Source organism: Lemur catta, chromosome 7 (assembly GCF_020740605.2).
Source record: "Lemur catta isolate mLemCat1 chromosome 7, mLemCat1.pri, whole genome shotgun sequence".
NCBI lineage: Eukaryota > Metazoa > Chordata > Mammalia > Primates > Lemuridae > Lemur > Lemur catta.
In genome coordinates this window covers 98078729-98100204 of record NC_059134.1, presented here as the reverse complement: position 1 = coordinate 98100204, position 21476 = coordinate 98078729, and the positions used below count along the sequence as shown (strand labels likewise).

General features: G+C 36.0%; 1 protein-coding gene across 1 annotated transcript in view; it reads right to left on the bottom strand.

The window, feature by feature from the left end:
* Window positions 1–3485: 3485 nt before the first annotated feature.
* Window positions 3486–21476, bottom strand: part of OOSP4A (oocyte secreted protein family member 4A) — a 31561-nt gene continuing 13570 nt past the window's right edge. The window contains exons 5-8 of the mRNA XM_045557059.1: window positions 8496–8593; window positions 6055–6198; window positions 4235–4375; window positions 3486–3489 (exon numbers count right to left, since the gene is read on the bottom strand). Of these exons, the coding sequence (XP_045413015.1) occupies window positions 3486–3489; window positions 4235–4375; window positions 6055–6198; window positions 8496–8593 (387 nt within the window). The remainder of the gene's footprint in view (window positions 3490–4234; window positions 4376–6054; window positions 6199–8495; window positions 8594–21476) is intronic.

Here is a 21476-nt window from a genome sequence, read left to right as displayed (position 1 = left end):
TTTTAATTTGCATTTCTCTGATGTATAATGATGTTATTTTTTCATATACCTATTGGCCATTGATATGTCCTTTTTTAAGAAATGTCTATTCAGGTCCTTTCCCCATATTTTAGCTGGGTTATTTGTTTTCTTCCTATTGAGTTGTCTGATTTCTAGTAAGATTGAATTTTGTAAATGGCTATTAGTCATATATGTGGATTGTCACTTATATAATTTTCCTATTTTTCTATTTAATGTTTATCTTTTTTTATATAGGTATAATTTTTATAATCTAGATGTTAAACTTTTAAAATTATATTTAGCAATAGTTTTTTATCAATCTGTCATTTATCTTCAAAATTTGTGTTATAAAAATATAAAGGCTATTTTTTCTTATTATTGGATCTTGAATCTTGCTTAGGAAATATTGTCCATACCAAATTATAGAATCATTTCTTTTATAATTATTCAGATTTTTAAAATATTTTAACCTCTTAAAAGTATTTATAATTTTTTGTGCATTGTATAGAGATGTACCTATAAGTGTAATCCACATGCCTCATGTAATAATCCACTTTCCTCTCATAAATTAATCATACACATATGTATAGGTCAATTACTAAAACCACCATTTCAGCATCAGTATTTCTATCCTGAAAAAATATATTAATATATTTTAGCATGCAAAATATGTTAATTTCAGCCTACATTCTGATAAGTGTACAATCACAACAAATTTCATTTTTCTTTTTTTACTACTAAGATTTTTCTATTACAGAGAAGCAGTCAAGAATAACTGTTAGCAGCAAAAGTTCTGAAGCTGTGCTTTGTAGTGGTATATCTAGGACATGGCATTTAACCTTATTTGCCTCAGTTATTTGCTGTATAAAATAAGGAACAAAAATGCTATAGAGGGCTGCTAGGCTGTGTGAATTAAAGTATTAACTCATGTGATTAATGGGTTAATTACTTAGAGCAGGTCCTTGCAATGAACAAATAAATTATTTCCCTCACTCAAATCTGTTCATATGGTGAAATACATTAATAGAATACCTGTTAATATTACTTTGAATTCTTGTCCTTATTAAAGATGCTAGATTTAGTTTTCTAATACTATATATTTCTGAATCTGTGTTCATATATTTTTTCTATATATGTGTGTTCATAGCTGGGACAACAGTTTGTTACCATGAATTGGAAAGTTTATCTGTCTTTATTTTTTAAGATTTTGAGATTACTCATGAAATATGGATTTTTTGTTTACATTTAGTAACATTTGTAATGCATGCTATTTTAAATCATATTATTTGTAAACATGTGATGACTTCTAAATTGGTCTGATGAGTTGTCTCTTCAGACTTTCTGTACCTTGAAGCTATCTAATATTTTTCTAAAATATTATTTATTTCATCTTCATTTTCAAATATATTGGCCTAAAATTATACATTTACAAATACTATGTAATTATGAAGTTTTTTTATGTGAAATTCTTATTAGTTTATATAAACCATTTATATATTTTAGTGATATATATAAATTAGTGGTAATTTCAGATTATTCCTGCTATATTATCTTATGTTCTTATTTATCATGGTTTCTTTTTAAACCTGAGTTCTATTTAATTGATTTGTTTTCTTGTTTCTACATATTCAATTCTCTATCGATTTGTGAGTCCCTATATACTTCTTTGGAAGTTTTATATTTTCCTTTTTTTTTTAAGGTGACCTGTGTTGGGGGTCTCCAAGATCATTGGCAGTCAGGAGTATTCACAGGACTCAGCATATAGTCATACCCTATTATAATTTATTATAACACAAATATGCAGAGCCAAATCAGCAAAGAGGAAAGGTGTATGGAGTGATGTCCAAAGGAAACCAGGTGCAAACTTCCAAGAGTCTTCTCCCAGTGAGACACACAGAATGGGCTTAATTCCTCCTGTGTTGACTTGTGACATGTGAAATGTCTGTCAGGGTCACTAGAAGTCATTAGAGACTCACTGTCCAGGGTTTTCGGGTTTTAGAGTGGGGCTGGTCAGGTAGGCATCCTCTGCCTGGCATGAACCCACATTCCAGATCCCCAGAAGGAAAGCAGGTGTTCAGCACATTGTTTACAGAAACAGTGGAGACACAGTGAGCCACTCTTATCAATTAAGGTGCCAAGAACCCTCCCAAATCCAAGTTATCATATCCCAGCCAAGAGCCAACCTTGCCATCAGGCCATTCAAAGGACAGCAATCTCAGGCCTGCTATTTAAAATCTTTTCTGCACACCTCTGAATTTTCAAAATGAAAACTTCTATATATTTCTATGATCATCTGGAGTGAATTTGTGTATGTGGTAGGCAGAATTCTAAAGATATTTCCTCCAGATTCCTATCCTTGACTTATTCAAACATTAAACTAAGTACTTTGCAGATATAATTAAGATTAAAGGACTTTAAAGTAGGGAAATTATCCTGGAGTATCTGAGTGACCCAATTTAAATACATGAGTCCTTAAAAGCAGAGAACTTTCTCCGGCTGGAAACAGAAGAGGAATTGCCCCAGAAGGGGATATCAGAGAGACTGAAGAGTGTGAGAGACTCATTCGGCCGTTGCTGGTTTTGAAAGGATCCATGTGGGAAGAAATATGAGTAGATGCTAGAAGCTGAGACCCACCCCCAGCCAACAACCAGCAAGGAAATAGGAACTTCAGTTCTACAATTGCACTAAATTCTGCCAACTTGAATTTGCCTAGACACAACTTGATTCAATCTTGTGATCTCAGAGGACCCAGGTGACCATGTGGACTCCAACCACAGAAACTAGGAGATAATTAATTGGTGTCATTTGAAACCACTAAACCAGGGAAAATTTGTTGAAACAGTAAGAGAAAGCTAATACACAATCTATATTCTTGTACACGGAATTTATCACGTTTTTCCAATGTTTTGATAACTTGGGGTTTTATTTCAAGATTTTATATACTAGTATTAAATTTATGCCAAAAAATGAATTTTGCTGATATTTCAGCTCTCTAACTTTATTTGCATTTACATTCATTCTTTAGGAGCACATAGTTTAACTCTTTAGGAGGAGACCCATGTTATTTATTGTAATCCTTATTTTTGGATATCACACCATTAGAAAGTATCTAAGGTGAATAATGCTTTAAGATTACAATTTTTATTTTTCTCATTTTTCTACTTACAAATGAATTCTAGTTAACCTGAACATGGCGGGAGGTGGGGGCGGGCAGGGAAATTAAAATTTGATTAGAATTTTAATACTATTCTACCAATCTATTTACAGATAATGCCTGCATAATAACCTTTTGTAGTGTGAATTTATTATATGATTTGAGAATAATTTGTCACAAAATGCAAAAAACAAGTGGTTACAACTCACAAGTGACATAAGCAAGAACCTTGTGAAACAGGTAGAATAAATGTGTTAAATATAGGCAAATGAGTTACTAACCTGAAGGAATAATAAGGATAGACTATAGTATGAAAGAGACAATAATGTCACTACCTACGGGAAGATAGGAAAAAAAAACACTTTTTATCATGCCACATCTAACCAGACAACTCTATAACCCCAAATTGCTCACCAATTAGTAATTTTACCATCATTCTTTGGTCTATGAACTTTTGGAGGTTCTGTGTCCTTCAGAGGAGCTGCCTAATGTGCCTAAAGATCATTTTCAATACATTTTCTTTTGGCTTTTGATCTTATTAAGCTATTTTGAGAGAGCCTCTCTCCATTTTTTGTTTTCTAAGATTCCAGCAAGGTAGATCTAACTCAGAAATACTTAGGTTGAAAGACTTAAGTAGGGAGTATATATATTTTTATTATAGGGCATTCATCTACAGAAGGAATTGCAGAAACCCAAGCAGCTAAAACAAACTGTCTTTAATCCAATGGACATGAGATTTCATGATGTTGTAATGGTTTACTCCCCAGAGAAGGAAAATGAAAAATAATTTCTTATGAATTGAAATAAAAATCATGTTCTTATATTCAGGATTAGAGATATTCCATAGTGTCAATAAACCTAATATTTTGTTAGAAAGTGAAAAGAGGTGGAATAAAAAAAATAGAGGCAGGAAGTTAGAGTAGACTAGCATAGTGGGAATGGATTTGCTTACTTCACTACCCAAGGTGCTGCATTTGAGACATATTTCTGGAATTTCTCTTTAATTTTGATCTGCATTCTCATGAGAGAATTCAACCCTCATCCCATTTGCAAGGAGGAAGGAAATCACTTGACACTTACCTGGCTTTCTGATGGCCTCTCTTGGAATCTGCCTGGTCCCCAGGTCTCTTGCAGTATGAAAACTCTGAGGCAGGGTTCCCATCCTGGGATGGGTTGGTTAAAGTCCAAAAAGGCCTCATTTTATCCTGGGGGTTAATCTCTCTGCTCAACAGTTTTATAAGGAATGAAGAATACATTTGTGATTTCCTTGTTACTTTTGTCGGCTGATTGCAAATCCAGAGAAGAATAGATACGTACGTTCAAGAAAACTCCTGAAAGCATGTGATTTTTAACAAGATTTTTCAAATGTTGCCACTTAATATATCTTAAACATTTTAAAGCAATAGATTAATGAGAGATTAGACAAGATTCACTTTTCGCTTAAAGCTATCATAAATTCTGACATCAAGTAGAGTCATTTTCCCCCCAAATTAGCAGCCTCTTTATGAACCTAAATTCTCAAACTGACCTGAAATTATTAGTACATAGAAATGTAATGGAAAAAAAAAAAAAAAAAAGCCTATGGAAAAGCCAGAAGTAGGAAATAGAATTGTCTACTATTCTCTTACCATTACAGAGAGAACTCTGATTTCATCTCACTTTACTCATATTATTAGAAGGAAGTGAAACAGGAATTAATCGAAGAACACAGTATAGCAGTGACTGAGTCACCACCCAGGTGGTTGAGTAATTAGTACACTATTTACCCTCCACAAAATACGGTTGCTTGGAACAATACCCTGTAATTCAGGATTTCAGCTTTCTTCAAAAAATAGAAACAACTATTTAGATATGCAAAACTTTATTTTTAAAATTTACCTTCACTACAAATTTAAGAAGTCTAGGGAAGCTTTTCCTTCCTCCACCCAAAGAGTTTATAAACATGTACAGCAGTGCAAACTAAGAACACTGTTAAAAAGACAAAGATGGTTAGTATCCAAAGGCATTCGTTCAACCTCTAAGACATAGTGCAATCCCCAGGTGATCAGAAAACCAAGATTAGCAAGGCTGCTTTAAGCACCAGAATTCATAGCTTAACTCCTTCACTTATACTTTGGTACAAAAATGTTGTATAAGGGGAAGACTCTTTCTGTAAGGAAGAAAAAGGAACAGTCAGGCAGTAGTACTGATGGGAAACTATTACATCAAAATCCCTCAAATATTTCACTGTGGCTCAAGTAGGAAAGAACATGGGGATTGAGAAAGAGGGCATCTATTTTAAACTGCAGAATTTACTACAATTTGTGAGTCGATAAAACCGAGGCAATACTTATCTATAGCTATTATTGCTTAAAAAATGTTTATAGATTTGACATAATAGTATCTCAAATTTTGATTTAACATGGTTAAAAGATCCCTGAAATAAAAGTTCACAAAGTCTGTCCCCTTCTGGGATGTGAAGTCCAGGGGCCACAGGCCCTTTGAAAAATCCTTAGCATTCTCCTTCACATTGAAGAAGAGTTTTCTCTTGCAGGAATTTTGTCCTTGCAGATGTTACAGTTCACGCACATGTCAATTACTATCTTCACGGCAATTCTTAGAAATTTCCAGTAACATTCTACATTTTCTGTTATAGTCAAAGTTTTGTTCTATAGTTTGGTTGGGATTGATAACATGAATAACTATTGAGAGTTCCTTGCAAACCTACTATGTTTTACCCAATAATGAGAAATGCTATGATCAAACATACCACAATCACCATAAATGCATGATCATAATGATCCTAAACTGAAATTATAGGGACACATGGTATACAATGTGTGTTATATGTCACCTTCAACCCTCATCTTTTTTTCATAGCATATTGGAAAAGATGTACAATACTAAGTCAAAATACTCACCCAAATGATATTCCTGAAGAGGCGCCCAAATTTTCTCTTTGAGATGATGTTGAGTTTTTTCTTCCCATTGCCCCTTGCTGTGTTTTCCCAGAGAAACCACTGTTAATCCCTATTGGTCTTTTAATAAAGGCAAATGGAAACTTTCTGAAGAGGGAAAATAAAACATACACATAGATTTGAAGCTAGTACATACATTACTATTATTTTTATAAAGGCTGGGAATGTGAGAATAGATATAAACTAGATAGCTGTCTTTGGGTTGTAAGGAATAGAAAGCCAAATCAAGCAGTTTTAAATAAAAGTGGAAACTTGTTATTTCATAGATACATTAAAAATGAGTTTATAACAGAATGTTCATTAGGACTTCTCATTACCCAGGAATTAGTTGTTGTGACCCAGAGCTAAAAATCAAAGTAGTCACAAATGCCAAAAATTCTTACAAAGCTGCTGAACCAGACCTATTATCTCCAATCATCTCCCCCCATTGTCTACAGAAAATGATTAGATTCGGTTTTGTGCTCCTGGCCTGGTGGGTGAGGAGGACACTGAAGTACTTCCTTTCTTCATGAAGCTGGGTAAGGGTGTTTTAAATGAAGCCTTAAACACTATGGGTTTGCACACTGGGGACTGGTATCTCACTTACAAGTGCCTATCTGCTCATGCAATAGACTGGTATGACTTCTACATATGACTCTTTCATATGAAGAAAAAGAAAATTAGAAAGATCAGAGTAGAAAAAGGAGTAGCATGTAAGAACATACTCCCCTAACATTTGGTAGGTGATTTCTTACCAATACCTGGGGGTTAAGCTATTTCTCAAGTACACCAACTAATAATACTTTCCACCTGTGAGTTACTTATCTATATAGGGGTCCCCAAGAAATAAGAGGCTCCATGACCAACAACCAAGTTAGGAAACAGGAAGGTGGGAAGATGGATGTCAAAAGTGACATTTGGGTAGAGCTGGGAAAGCCTTTTCTAGATTGTTCCATCAAAACATACACAGTGAGCATCTCTATGCCTTTAGTGACCCCTAAGACCCAAGCATTCATAATCTGAGTGAAATTTAGAGTCTACAGTATATACCTACTTGAACAACATAACTAGAGATGAATGACAATTGTACCAGGTTGAGAGACACTTGTTCCTCCCCCCATTTCATCTTTTTCTCTACTTTGACACACCAAAGCAGTCAGGAAAGCAAGAGAGAAAGTATAGTTTATGTTAAGCCTTCTTTCTCTCCAATCATTTGTACTCAGAGCTTGCAGTAGTGAAGGAGGGGAACATTAACTTTGATATGAAATTGAAGTTTTCATTGAATGTAATTTTATTTGTTGTAGGTGAAAAAGGCCAAAGATGTTCTGATGGTATGGCAAGGGAAGATTTTATGTAACAGAGCTGAGCTCAGTTACTACTAAGTATAAAATATATACAACCACTTAACTATTGTGTCCTCATAGAGTGCAGACTATTCAAAATTGGATTAGATTTAAAAGTCCAACAGACATGTAATTGAGCTGCATAAACAACCCAGCTAAGAACAAGCCAAGTCCCCTCGCCTCTGGACCTATAGGCTCTTCTGCCTTATTCTGTCATTGCAAAAGTGTTTCTAAACAAGGAGAGAATGTTGGTCACTACCAAGTCTTGATTTTTATAATTCAAGGTAAATCATAGACTGACTCAGTTTTTAAAATTTTACAGGAAAAATTGTGATTTTTAATCTCTTGGGCCATCCTTCTCTGTGGGACATCAGTTGCAGAGTGATGGTATGTTCACAGAAGAATGTAATAGTTCCTATAATACCCTTGGGACTGGGCAGGTTAGGAATGGTGGGTATAGACAAGTAAAGCCCTGGAGAATGTATTTTGTTTACTAACAAAATCCTTCTGATACACTCTTTGCTGACTCTGCTCTTCATATCTAATATACCAACTAGGTCTTCATAAAGGATAGTACAAAATTTGTGTGTAGGGGGTGGTAGTTAAAGCTCTGGACCACTTGTTTTTAGATAAATCTGACTTTTATGAGCTATCATTAACATTGGCAGCATAAGATTTCCAGTGTAAACCCATTTATCTAAGGGTTACCAGCAGCTCTTGATATTCATATAGTTAATTTAGGACAGAGTTGAAAACTTGGGTTTTAGAAACAAACACAGAAAAAAAGCTGGCTTCTGAAATTAACAGTACTGTGAGCTACCAGTGAAGCCTAAACTAGTAGGCTCATTTTTATTGATTAATCAAATACATTGAGTCATCATACATGAATATACATTATGTGCCATATTAGAGGTACTCACATGAATGAGCAGAACACTGTCAATCATACTCGTCCCAAGGCTCAACCTCAGCCTATTTTCTAACATCTTTACTTTCATCAGAAACACACAGCAGCCAAGCATATATCAGATAACCTTAATCCCTGTCATCAGCTGGACTTACCTGTGAACAAAGCATATTATTGGGCTGTAACCTGTGATGTCTGAAACCACTGGTGCATATGTGACTGAGCTTTCAATGAGAATACCCCGCAGGCGTTCCTGAAAAGAAAAAAAGTACAGTTATATTAGTTAAGTCTGACAGTGCAAAAAGAACTTAAAAGTTAGAGTTAAAAAAATACAGAAGTTGTCAATTTACATTAAGTCTAAGGACAGCAGAGGTAAGGTATAAAATGTCCAATGTTTAGAAAACACCCAAGTAATAGTTCCTGACATAATATTAGGGACATTTTATTGTTTGGCAATGCAAAGACAACTATTGGTCACATTTGTTTAAAAGTAAGGGTCTAGGGTCTAATTTGGTCAAACTTAGATTATAGGACAAACTCTGCAACTTATTCTGGGGTATGAACTCTGACTATTTCATAATCTCAGAGCAGATTCTACCCTCCCAACTTGTAAAATGGAGATAATATAACTCAGGGGGGTCAGGAAACCGTCTAACACTGGCCAGAGAATAGTTTAGTAGAATACTTGCAAAGTGTGCTATCTCTTCAAAACACAGGCATACCTCATTTTATTGCACTTCACTCTATTGTACTTTGTAGATACTGCCTGTTTCACAAGTCAAAGTTTTGTGGCAATCCCATGTGGCAAGTCGAACACCATTCTTCCCAACAACATGTGCTCATTCCTGTTTCTATGTCACATTATCGTAATTCTCACAATATTTCAAACTTTTTCGTTGTTCGTATATCTCTTATGGTAATTTGTGGTCAGTGATCTTTGATGTTACTATTGCAATTGTTTTGGGGCACCAGGAACCATGTCCATACAAGCCTGAAAACTTAATGTTCTGACTGCTCCATTGACCACTGTTCTCCTGTCTCTCTCCTTCTCCCTCAGGACTCCCTATTCCCTGAGACACAATATTAAAATTGGGTTAATTAATAACCTTACCATGGCTTCTAAGTGTTCAAGTGAAAGGAATAGTTGCACATCTCTCACTTTGAATCAAAAGCTAGGAATGATTAATCTTAGTAAGGAAGGTATGTTAAAAGCCAAAATAAGCCAAAAGGCAGGCCTCTTGTGCCAGTTAGCCAAGTTGCGAATGCAAAGAAAAAGTTCCTGAAGGAAATTAAAAGTGCTACTCCATTGAACACCTGAATGATAAAAAGCAAAACAGCGGTATTGCTGATATGAACAAAGTTTTAGTTGTCTGGACAGAATATCATCAAACCAGCCACAACATTTCTATGCCAGAGCCTACACCAGAGGAAAGTCCTAACTTTTCTCAAGTCTTTGAAGGCTGAGAGAGGTGAGGAAGTGAGTGCAGAAGTAAATTTGAAGCTAGCAGAGGTTGGTTCATCAGCTCTAAGGAAAGAAGCCATCTCCACAAAAGTACAAGGTGAAACAGCAAGTGCTGATGTAGAAGCTGCAGTAAGTTATCAAAAGATCTAGCTAAGGTCATTGATGAAGGTGGCTACTAAACAATAGATTTTCAATGGAGACAAAACACCTTTAATATTACTGACAGATGATGCCATTTAGGACTTCTATAGCCAGAGAGGAGAAGTCAATGCCTGGCTTCAAGGACAGGTTGACTCTCCTAGTAGGGGCTAATGCAGCTGGTGACTTTAAATTGAAGGCAATGCTCATTTACCATTATAAAAATGTTAGGGTCTGTAAGAATTATGCCAAATGTACTCTGCTTGTGCTCTATAAATAATATAACACAACTTGAATGACAGCACATCTTTTTACAGCATAGTTGACTATTTTAAGCCTACTGTTGAGAACTAGCGCTCAGAAAAAGAGATTCCTTTGAAAATATTACGGATAGTTGACAATGTAAAATGCTATCAAAGGGCATGACGTGCTACAGAGAAATCTTTTGTGAAAGGAAGAGTCAACGAACACAGCAAAGTGCATCGTTGTCTTATTTTAAGAGATTGCCACAGCCACTCCCACCTTCAGCAACCACCACCCTGATCCGTCAGCAGCCATCAACAGTAAGGCCAGACTCACCAGCAGGCAAAAAGTTTCCTGAAGGCTTGAATGGCTGTTAGAATTTTTTTAGCAATAAAATACAGTAGTTGTCAATTAAGGTATCTATATTTTTAGACATAGTACTATTTCACACCTAATAGCCTACAGCATAGTGTAAACATAACTTTTTATATGTACCGGAAAACCAAAAACATGTGACTCACTTTATTTTGGTGGTCTGGAACTGAGCCCATAATATCTGAGGTATGCATGCACTCAATTCCTCCAGTGTAGCATAAGAGCTGGTAGGTAATACCTAAATGAATACGTCTATGCTATGTTCCAATAAAAATTTATAGACATAGATGGCTGGCTGAATTTAACCCATGGGGCATAATTGCCAACCCCAGATATGAACTATAATTTGTAAATGGGGGACATAAACCAATATAAATAAATGTTTCTTAAAAAATGATATATATAGGCATACCTCCATAGTAGTAAATCACACAAAAAGTAGATATACATCAGTAGATATACATCTCATTACATACAGTTTAAAATATTTATATTATAGAGTTAGAAAATGTAAGTCAGTATCAAATGGAGATCACCAGACTCTTCCATGCAGTTAGTCATGATATTTGGATATATTTCAATTTTAAATATATTGAACATGTTAGAAGCATGGTATTCATGAATCCTTGTTAGTACCTCAGATTGCTAAGGTTCAAATATCACTTTTGACATTTACTGTTCATGTAACAAGAAATAACTAGGAGTAAGCTTTTTAATCTATAAAATGGCTGTAGTAAGAATTTATACAGGACACGATATAACATGAGAGATAATCTAAATTTAGCACAAATTGGTCCCCGTCACTAAGCAATCCTAGGGTAATCTTGCTTTAGGAATAGCTGGATAATAGAATTCCAACCACACGGCCAAATACTTACCTCTCCTTCTCCCCCAGCAACCTCCTTTCTATCTCTTCCACCCTGTGTTGGCCTCTTTTCTAGACAAGATCTTCCCTCAAAAGTGGCAAATAGAAATCTCTGCACTTATTTGCTTCAAGATTACCTAGTTTATACAATCCCAGTGAAAAAAAGAGTGAACCACTTCCCTAGAAATCTCAGAAAGCATCCTAGAGTAGTTTCATTTGACCTGCCTTGATTACCTAACCTGAAAAATGGCATGGCCTTTTCATTTATTTCACAAATACTTACTGAGTGCCTACACTGTATTTAACTAGCATTTGAATGGTGCTTACCACATGCTGGGCATTGTTCTAGTATTGGGGATACAGCAGTGAACAGGGTATAGGTTGTATATCTGGAGACAGAGGTGGAATTAGTCCAGATGAATACTACCTACTGAAAGTGGGACAGATGTGAGTACAGAAAAGAAAACCAAGCTGCCATCACCAAACACACCAAGAAGATAACAAAGCAAAATCAACAGATGTGAGACATTGGACTTGAATGGGTTTAGGGCACAGTTGCCCAGTTCAAATCCCTGCTGCTCTACTTCTTCTGTGACACTGGGCAAATAACTTCTTCACTCTATTCCTAATGTCTTATTAAAAACTGAGATTATTTAGCCAGGAGTGTCACTGTGAGGATTAGTACCATTTGTTAAAGAAGTAGAATACGCACTAGCTGCCATAGTGATCAGAGAACTAAAGCTTCTAATCTGACCTTTAGCACAATTGGCACATAATCACTTAATCAGTGTAACTCCTCCCATTTTATACTGGCTCTCATCATGATCCATGTTATTCAAAATAACTTATAGAATTTTAAGTATTTTGGTTTCAGAAAAAAGAATTAAATTCTCTTAGTTACACAGCAGCTACATAATCAGATATCCTCTATCTTAAGTGGATTTTTATATCGACAACATCAACTGGGTGAGGGATATGGTGTTATTTTAAAATAAAATGTTTCTTTCAAGTTTGATTTTACCCTGGAGAATATAAAATCTCTCCAAAGTCAAGGACAATGTGTTAGAGAAAGGTAGGTAAAAGAAATGCATGCTTTTTTTTTAAATCCTATATTTTGTCTAACATTTCTTCTACTGTGAAATTGTCCAAAAACTTGAGAGTAGTCAACATTTCATGAGCTATAAAATCAACTGACGATGAAAAAAGAGCTGCACAATAAGTAGATTTTAATCCTAAAAAGGAAAAGACTAAGTCATTTATAACAATAAAAACTGCTCTTACAGTTGTCTTGATGCCGCAAGTAGTGAGAGGATAAATGAACTCATAAAAATCATACAGCACACTGTTTATAGGACAGCCAGTTCCTAGATACAGCTCATAAGTCTGGGGTTGCAGGTCATCCAAAATAGGTGCCCGTCTTATTCTGACCTGGAGCCAGAATTCAGTACAGTTCACAAGCACTGGAGGAAGAAAGAGAGGGGAAATTGTCAGATAACATATCTGTTTCTAATCAATGACTCAGAAAATTTCCAACCTCTTAGTTGACCTAATACCCAGCTACAAAGTGAAAATGCTTGATTCTATTTCTATATTTTCGACTGTGAGATCTTGGGTGAGTTACTTAATGTACATGGCCCCATTTCCTCATCAGAATGTGGGGAAGTCATAGGAGCTACTTCCTGGAAATCACTGTGCATGAAATTAGAAGAGGTTCCAATGGCTTAGATTGGTACACAGGACCTAGGAAACATTGAATAATTGCTTGACGTTACTAACAAGAAAAAAATTTCCCCTTGTCTAATAACAAAAGGTTTTTTACATACTAAACTTGTTCTCCAATATGTATACATTGCCCAAAGTGAAGGCAATGAACATCCACCTCTTTTGTCTAAAACAATATCCCTTTTCGAGCATTTATAGCACTAAATATGACATTTATGTTGCCTACTTCAAAATAAATATTTGGCTTCTTTACGTTTTTAAGCAGTATTTCATTGTTTAATATGATCATTTCATGCATACATATATATATGAGTGTGTGTATATATTCAGAGCCCTGCAGTTAGCCATGGCCATATTGATTTGGTTTCTGTGGCTTATAGTATTTTCTGATATCTGGTAAGGAAAGTCATATATTCACATTCTACTTCAGGTTAATTCTGCTCCCTAGCCTGCAAGATGGTACAGTATTACTAAGGCTACACGTCACAGTTAAAAAATAAAATAGATATCAGGCTTAGCTATAATTCCTTAGTCAAGTATGAGATTCATCCTATGTCAATAAAGCAAGCAATTGTAGGTATATCACAACAGCCAAATGAAAATATCCTTATTTATAGCTACAGAACAGTTATAAAGAGTAGGCATAGGCTTGGTCACAAAGAATGCCTTAATATAATATTAGCAAGTTTTTATGGGCTAATTTGGTCATTGTTCAATAATGTTAGAAATAAAGTAACAATGCTTTGTATCAAAGGAAAATTAACTAAAAAAAAACCATTTTAAATCCTCTAGGACCTGTGATTTCTTTATCAACACAGAAGAAATCAAAGAAACTGTTATCACTATCCCCAATCCTATATGACAATACTTTTAGAACTCCTTTACATTTTAATTTTTCTTCTCCCCACCCAATGAGATTTTTGAGCTGTGTTTGCTTACTTCTATCTCCTACCATCACAGACATCTAGGTTTCACTCAGATAACTTTGTACTAATATGAATTTCTTGAAACAAAGAACACATATTCTGAATCCATGGTTCTCAAAGCTTAATCCCTGAACCAACAGAGTTAGCATCACCTAGGAACTGCTTAAAAATATAAATTACTAAGCACTACTCAGACCTACTGTATTAGAACTGGGATTGGGGCCCAGCAATCTGTGTTCTAACAAGCTCTCCAGGTGAGACGTGCAAAAGTTTGACAACCACTGCTTTAAAGGATTTTTTTAAATCTCATGTTTTCTTACAAGCCATAAATCACTTATCATATTCACAAATACATATATATATTTAGACTGCAATCTTCTATCTAGACATAATCTTTTCTCTTTATTTGCCCCTCTTGAGTCTCTGCAACTCACTCTTTGTCAAGTATATTTTCTTTCTTTCACTGTAGTTAAAAGGAAATGGCAACCGGTTTAGATTAATAGCAGGGATGAAGTGAGTATTCAAATGAATGCATTCAAATGAAAGACAGTTTAATACTGACACCACAAAAGATGTTGTTATTGCTCTGTCTCTCTGATCCCACCCTTGTCCAAACTTCTCCAAATGCTTGATTTTCCATCCCAACCCCAATCCATTATTTAAAATGATAATGAAAAAAATTAGAGGCCATTAAGTCATGGATATATAAAACAAGCTGTATTGCTCATTAAGCTTCTATTCTAATGAGTAAGAGAAACTGAAGAATTAGTTTAGTTACAAAAAATATTGAATAAAAATAAAACATGAAAGGGACACAAAATGTTGAGAGAGTTGATTTTATTTATTTTTTATTTTTATTTTTTGTTTACATGCTCTTCCTGAAAAAAATCTCTTGTTGGTCCAATTTCTTTCTTTTTTTTTTTTTATTTCAGCTCATCATGGGGGTACAAAGCTCAGGTTATATACATTGTCCATGTCCCGCCCATTCCCCTGAGTCAGAGCCTCAAGCTTGTCAAATTTTAAACACAATGATCTGAGAAGTTCTCAATTAGAACCTGCATTTGAACAAAGTCCCCTAGGAAATGAGCAGAAGAGTTATGCAAACAACTAAGGCAAGAGCTTTCCAAACAATGGGAAACGAAAACAACAGGTAACTGGGGTGTGCCTGGGGAACCTGGGCAGTAAAGAGTCCAGTATTGCTGAAGAGTAAGTAGCAAATGGAGCAGAAACGGGGCATGAGATCAGAGAAGTAACATAACAAATTATATACAGTCCTGGAGGCCATCAACAGGCACTTCCCAAGTGAGATGGGAAGCCCGTGGAAGCTTTTGACCAGAGGAAAGATACAGTCTTGTATTTTAACAAGAGCACTCTCATCGCTGTATGGAGAACATATTTTAAGGCTACATGAATAACACACAAGTTATAAGGATAGTGCAATAATTCAAGCACAAGAATCTGATGGCTTGGACCAGCATGCTAACATTAGGGCTGATGAGAAATGGTCCAGTTCTTAAAATCTATTGAAGGTAGAGCCAATGGTTTGCTGATGTATGGAGTTAAGAGAAAAAGGTAGCCAGGATGGCATCATACTTTTCAGCTTTAGCAACCTCTAGGTTGCTGATTGTAAAGACAAATACAAATTAAAGAGGCTTTGTTCTTCCATTAAAAGTAAGAGATTTCCCTCCCCTCCTTTTTCTCAGAGCATCTACCTTAGAAAACTTGTAACTGTAAGTACTTTCTCCTCTCTTTTAAATAAGTCCTTTTGAAGGCTCAATAGAACTTTTCTCAGCTTTAATACCTAGGAATACTTAAATGAAATATCCCAAGAATGGAAAAATAAGCATCTCACCATCAAATTGGCTTCCCTGATCATCACCTAAGTGCACATTTGGGAATAATACTAATTGGGTGTCCGGCAGATGGCGGGGAGGGGATGCGTGTATACCTACATAATGAGTGCAATGCGCACTATCTCAGCAATGGACACGCTTGAAGCTCTGACTGGGGGGAGGGAATGGGCAATATACATAACCTAAACTTTTGTACTCCCATAATATGCTGAAATAAAAAAAAAAGACCCAGGAATGTCTTTCTGGAGGACCTCTCCTTGGAATGTAAATAGCGAGAGAGAAAGTTCTCCTATCTCCCAGGTTCTGGAGGAGGATAGGGACCTAGTTCAGCAAATGCCTTGCTCTAATTTGCAGAACTACTGTCCATCATAAAGAGATGAAGAGTTTGTTTTACCTCTAGATAAAGCCAATTAGCTAACACAGGTCACCTCAATTACCAGGTAAAAATTATGGGAGACAAATGGTACTGCTGGCTGCACTTACTTGAGGACTAATTATTTAACTTGAGACCATGCATGGAGTGGGTTGTATCTGCATGGCTAAATAAAAGGGTGAGATTTCCGTCTTTGCAATCTCTTAGATTGCCTGTCATGTGCATCCCATTCTGGTTTATTGCTGTTTTCTTTCTCTACTACCATTGTGGAGAGTTTTTCTTGGTTGGGAGAAGATTTTTGTCTTAGTTCTATTTCCCCAACACAATCACCGTTGGTTGAGATGGGAAATAATGTACGAGAAGCTAATGAAGAGGTTTTAATAACAGGAGTTCCAGTTTGTAAAAGTTAAGCCTGAGATACTATTAAATATTTAAAGAGGGATGTCAAACAGGCATGACTGGGGTTTACTCATCCAGAGTTAAGAAAGGATATTCAGGCTGGAGATTAAAGATAAGATGGCAATTATGAGCATAAGAAGGGTGTGTGAAGTCATGGCACTGGATAGGATAACCAAAAAAAAAAAAAAAATGCAAAAAAAAGAAATAGAGTAAGAAAGAGGTCTTGAGACTGTTTCATAGGTGACCAAGATCAGGCAATTAAGAAGACACCAGAAAAGCAGCAGAATAATTGTCGGTGAGAGAAGGGAAAAGAGTGAAGAACAGTACAACCTCCAAGTTAAGTAAAGCAAACCTTTTAGGAGAGGGAGAGGCCACCCCATGGGTTATGGCAAAAATCAAGGAAGGGAGGGCTGACAACAAAGCATTTATCAAATTTTTCCATGTAGACATCACCAATGTTCCAGACAAATTAATTTTTGATGAAGTGCTTTTGATGAAAGGTTCATTAAAGCAAGTTCACAAGAAAAAAAAAAGAAATAGGAAAGCATGAACACAGGTATCTTGAAAGGGTAGAAAAGTGAGGTGGTAGCTGGAAGAGGAACTAGGATCAAGATGTGAGAATATGTCAGAAGAAGCCGACACAACGATACAGATGAGGAATGATATGGTTTCTAGGAAGAGGAAATGTTAAGCTTTCATTAGGACGGGCATAAGACGGCTGAAAGTGTGGGCGATTGAAGTCGTGTGTGTTGGTTACAATGAAGTCACAGGTCAGATCTGCCACAGGTCCCTCAGCAATCATTCAGTTTTCACATAGAAAAGGGCCTCATGAATATACCTTTTTTTTTTTTTTTAATTTCAGCTCTTCATGGGGGTACAAAACCTCAGGTTACATACATTGTCCGTGTCCCGCCCATCCCCCTGAGTCAGAGCCCCAGGCGCATCCACTCTCCAGACAGTGCGCCTGGAATACACCATGCAGTCATACCTCCATCCCCTCCCCGCCTCCTCCCCGAGTTAGCACCTTCAAGCATGACCATTCCCCAGACGGTGTGCAACGCACTCATCATACAGGCATGCATCCAACTGGATATCAGACTGAGACGCGTGGTGGAGGGAGGGGATGGAGGAATATACCTTTGAAACTTTTCCCAAGCATAATAGATACAGATTTGGACTAAGGATGGAAAAGTTTCAATATCTAGTTATAGCCACTTGGGAAAAAAATGTATCAGCTGCTTTGATTTAAAAAAAAATCTTTTTTTAACTCAAGTTATTTGAGCCAATTGATGTTAGCTTGGTATGCTATGTGAAAGTACGCACTGAGGAATCACTTACAATTGAAAGCAGCTGCCTACTCTGTCCACACTTCATACCACACGACCAAAGGTATGAAGACCTAAGCCACCTCCTCTCGAGACACTGGGCAGGCTCTCCTAACATCCGCTCACTGCAAGTACCTCAGGCTCTACAAAGTGGCAAGTATGTCCAACACAAAGAAAGTAAGAACATCGGAATGTTTACAAGAAAAAAAAAATAGCATCCTTAAGTCATCGAAGGATGGATTCAAAAGGAAATACAGTGGCGTAGATGAATAGAGAAACTAAGTGAAAACTGACAGCAATTAGATACTAGCAGATAATCGTCAGATTATAAAACCCCAAAGTAAAAAGTATGTAACAAAGCACCCCACTGCTTGAAGTGCCACCCTCCAGAACTCCCTTTTTCTTACCATCACCAAGACCGTCAATGAACCCCAAAAGCATGAGGAGCCCTCCTAACACAGCAGAGATCTTCATGGCTTCAGATATCCAAGGTATCACAGGAAACAGGAAATGGAGGGACGTGGGCCTCCACAGGTGTTTATACACCTCCTTACCTCACCAGCTGGGAGTGGTGGTTTATTATTCTAGAAAGCCCTGAGGAGCCCTCAGCACATCCTGAGCCTTTCCTCCTCACAGCTGAAGTCATTATAATCATGATTCAAAAAATCAGAGGAAAAATGTGAAAACAGTGGTTCTAGACTATACCTCCTCCACCATTGTGCCTACCCTGAGCATAAGGTATGACTGAAATGGCGGCTTATGTAGCATTTTATACGTATTTGTTAAATGTTAAGAGCAGGGCTTTGCAAGATGATTTGAGGAGCTTCAAGTGGACAATACAGAAGGATTGTTTATGATTTGATTAACAATATGTTTATCATAATCACCCTGGGGTCTTGGGATTCCCTGGCCTCCCAGCCAGTGACTTTGACCCACAGGACCATTGACTTATCCTTCTAACAGGCTCCAGGAGATCCTGATTCAGGTAAAAGAAATTCACAACCGTAAGCTTTGGAAAACACTGCTCTCTGCCTTAATTTTGCTTTCCCAAAAGTATTTCATTATGAATGCGTATATCTCCAGGTTGCTATAGAAAAAATTCATGAGAGAATTTTTGTCCAGTAAAACCTAGGAATGCAAAACCCTGCCAGAGACAGAGGGATTATGGACGACGATAATAAATTGACCCGGCTCAATATTTTAGCAGAAACCAGTCATTACAGAAGCTCCATCTCAGAAGGAAGAGTTTAATAAATTATCTCTAGAAATTAAATGGTGTGTTATATAGACTGTCTCATCTTCTAATTGCAGGAAACTTGCTGGTGAATATTGTCAAAATTAGCTATAGGAATCTCCAGGACTACGTTGATGTAGCAAAGAACAAGTCAAAGGATACATCTTTGATGGTCAGAAATCTCAAGTGGAAGTTCTTTCTACTAAATATTTTTATTATAACTGGGGTGCCACTTGCAGGGCACAGAAATGGGACCTAATCAAGGATGATTCTGTTTTCTATTAGCTGCCTAGATCAGAGTTTTTAACCTCAGCCCTATTGACATTTCAGACTCATGCATAACTTTTTTTTCCTTTATGGTCAGTGCTTTTTGTGTTTTCTGTAATAAGTCTTTCTTACACCAAAATCATGAAGAGATTTATCTCAATTCTCTTCTGAAAGTTTTACAGTTATGCTCTTCATATTTAGATTCTTAATCTAATTGGAAATAATTTTTTTGAATAGGGTAAGGTAGTTGACGATATGTATGCTCAAATGAGTATCCAAATATTCTAATCACTTTTTTAAAAGTCTTTCCTTTTCTGCCTCTCTACACTCTGTTCTTCATAAATCAGAAGTGTATATATGTGTATTTCTATTCCCAGACTCTATATTGTGTTCATGGTTTCATTTCTATATTTTTATTCCAACATTACAGTATCTTGATTAACAATTTATACTTCATCTTTATGTATGATACATTCATGAAGTCCTTCTGCGTTTTCTCTCTTTAAGAATGTTTGGCTACATTTAATTAATTGTCATTCCTTATAAACTTTAAAACGAGCTTGCAAATTTCAATTTTTAAAAAGTTGTGATTTTTGAGGAAATTGGAATCAATCTAGAATGAAGCGAATCAAAACGAAAACATCAAATGGCCCCATTAAAAACTGGGCAAAAGATATGCACAGAAGCTTTTCAAAAGAAGATAGACTAATGGCCAAGAGGCAGATGAAAAAATGCTCAACATCTCTAATCATCAGGGAAATGCAAATCAAACCACAATGAGATATCACCTAACGCCAGTGAGAATGGCTTTTATCACAAAAATCCCAGAACAACAGATGCTGGCACGGATGCAGAGAGAAAGGAACACTTACACACTGTTGGTGGGACTGCAAACTAGTACAGCCTCTACGGAAAGTAGTATGGAGATACCTCAAAGAACTAAAAGTAGACCTACCATTTGATGCAGCAATCTCACTACTGTTATTTACCCAAAGGGAAAAAGGCCATTTTATAAAAAAGATACTTGCATTCGAATGTTTATAGGAGCACAATTCACAATTGCAAAGATGTGGAAGCAACCCAAATGCCCATCAATACATGAGTGGATCAATAAAATGTGGCATATGTATACCATGGAGTATTAGCCATAAAAAAAATGGTGAACTAATACCTTTTGTAACAGTCTGGATGCAACTGGAAACCATCCTTTTAAGTATCATAAGAATGGGAGAACAAAAATCATATGTACTTACTACTAAATTGAAACTTATAGATCAACACTCAGGTGCACATATAGTAGTAAAATTCAACAGAAATCAAACAGGTGAGGGAGGAGATACGAGGGGATGGGTAAATTCACACCTGATGGGTACAGTGCACACTATATGTGTGATAGACACACCTATAACTTTGACTCAAACTATACAAAAGCCATTCATGCAACCAAAACAGTTGTACCCCCATAATATTCCAAAATAAAAAAAATTCTGCAATAAACAATTTAAAATTTTTTTAAAATAAAGCTGCATAAAGAAAAAAATTAAAAAATAAAAAATCCATGAGTCCTATAACACATGAACATATTACCTCTCTATTTACTTAGATCTTTTTAATGCTTAAGATTAAAGTTTTATAATTTTCTATTTAGAATTCTTGTACATATTTTCTTAGATTTGCTCCTAAATAGTAGATATTCTTATCTCAGTGTAATTTTTTTCTATTTTCTCACTGTTGCTGGTACACTAAATTTTAGTTGCTTTTTGTAAATTATCTGCAGATTCTTTTGTATTTTCTCTGTGTATAAGTATTCCTCTGTCAACAAGGTTATCTTGCTATTTTATCTTTATTAATGTTGCCATATAATATACCTAGAACCACCAACAGTGTTGAATAAAAACGGCAATTGTGGGCACCCTTGTCTTATTTCTGATCTCAGAGAGAAAGTCCTTAGCAT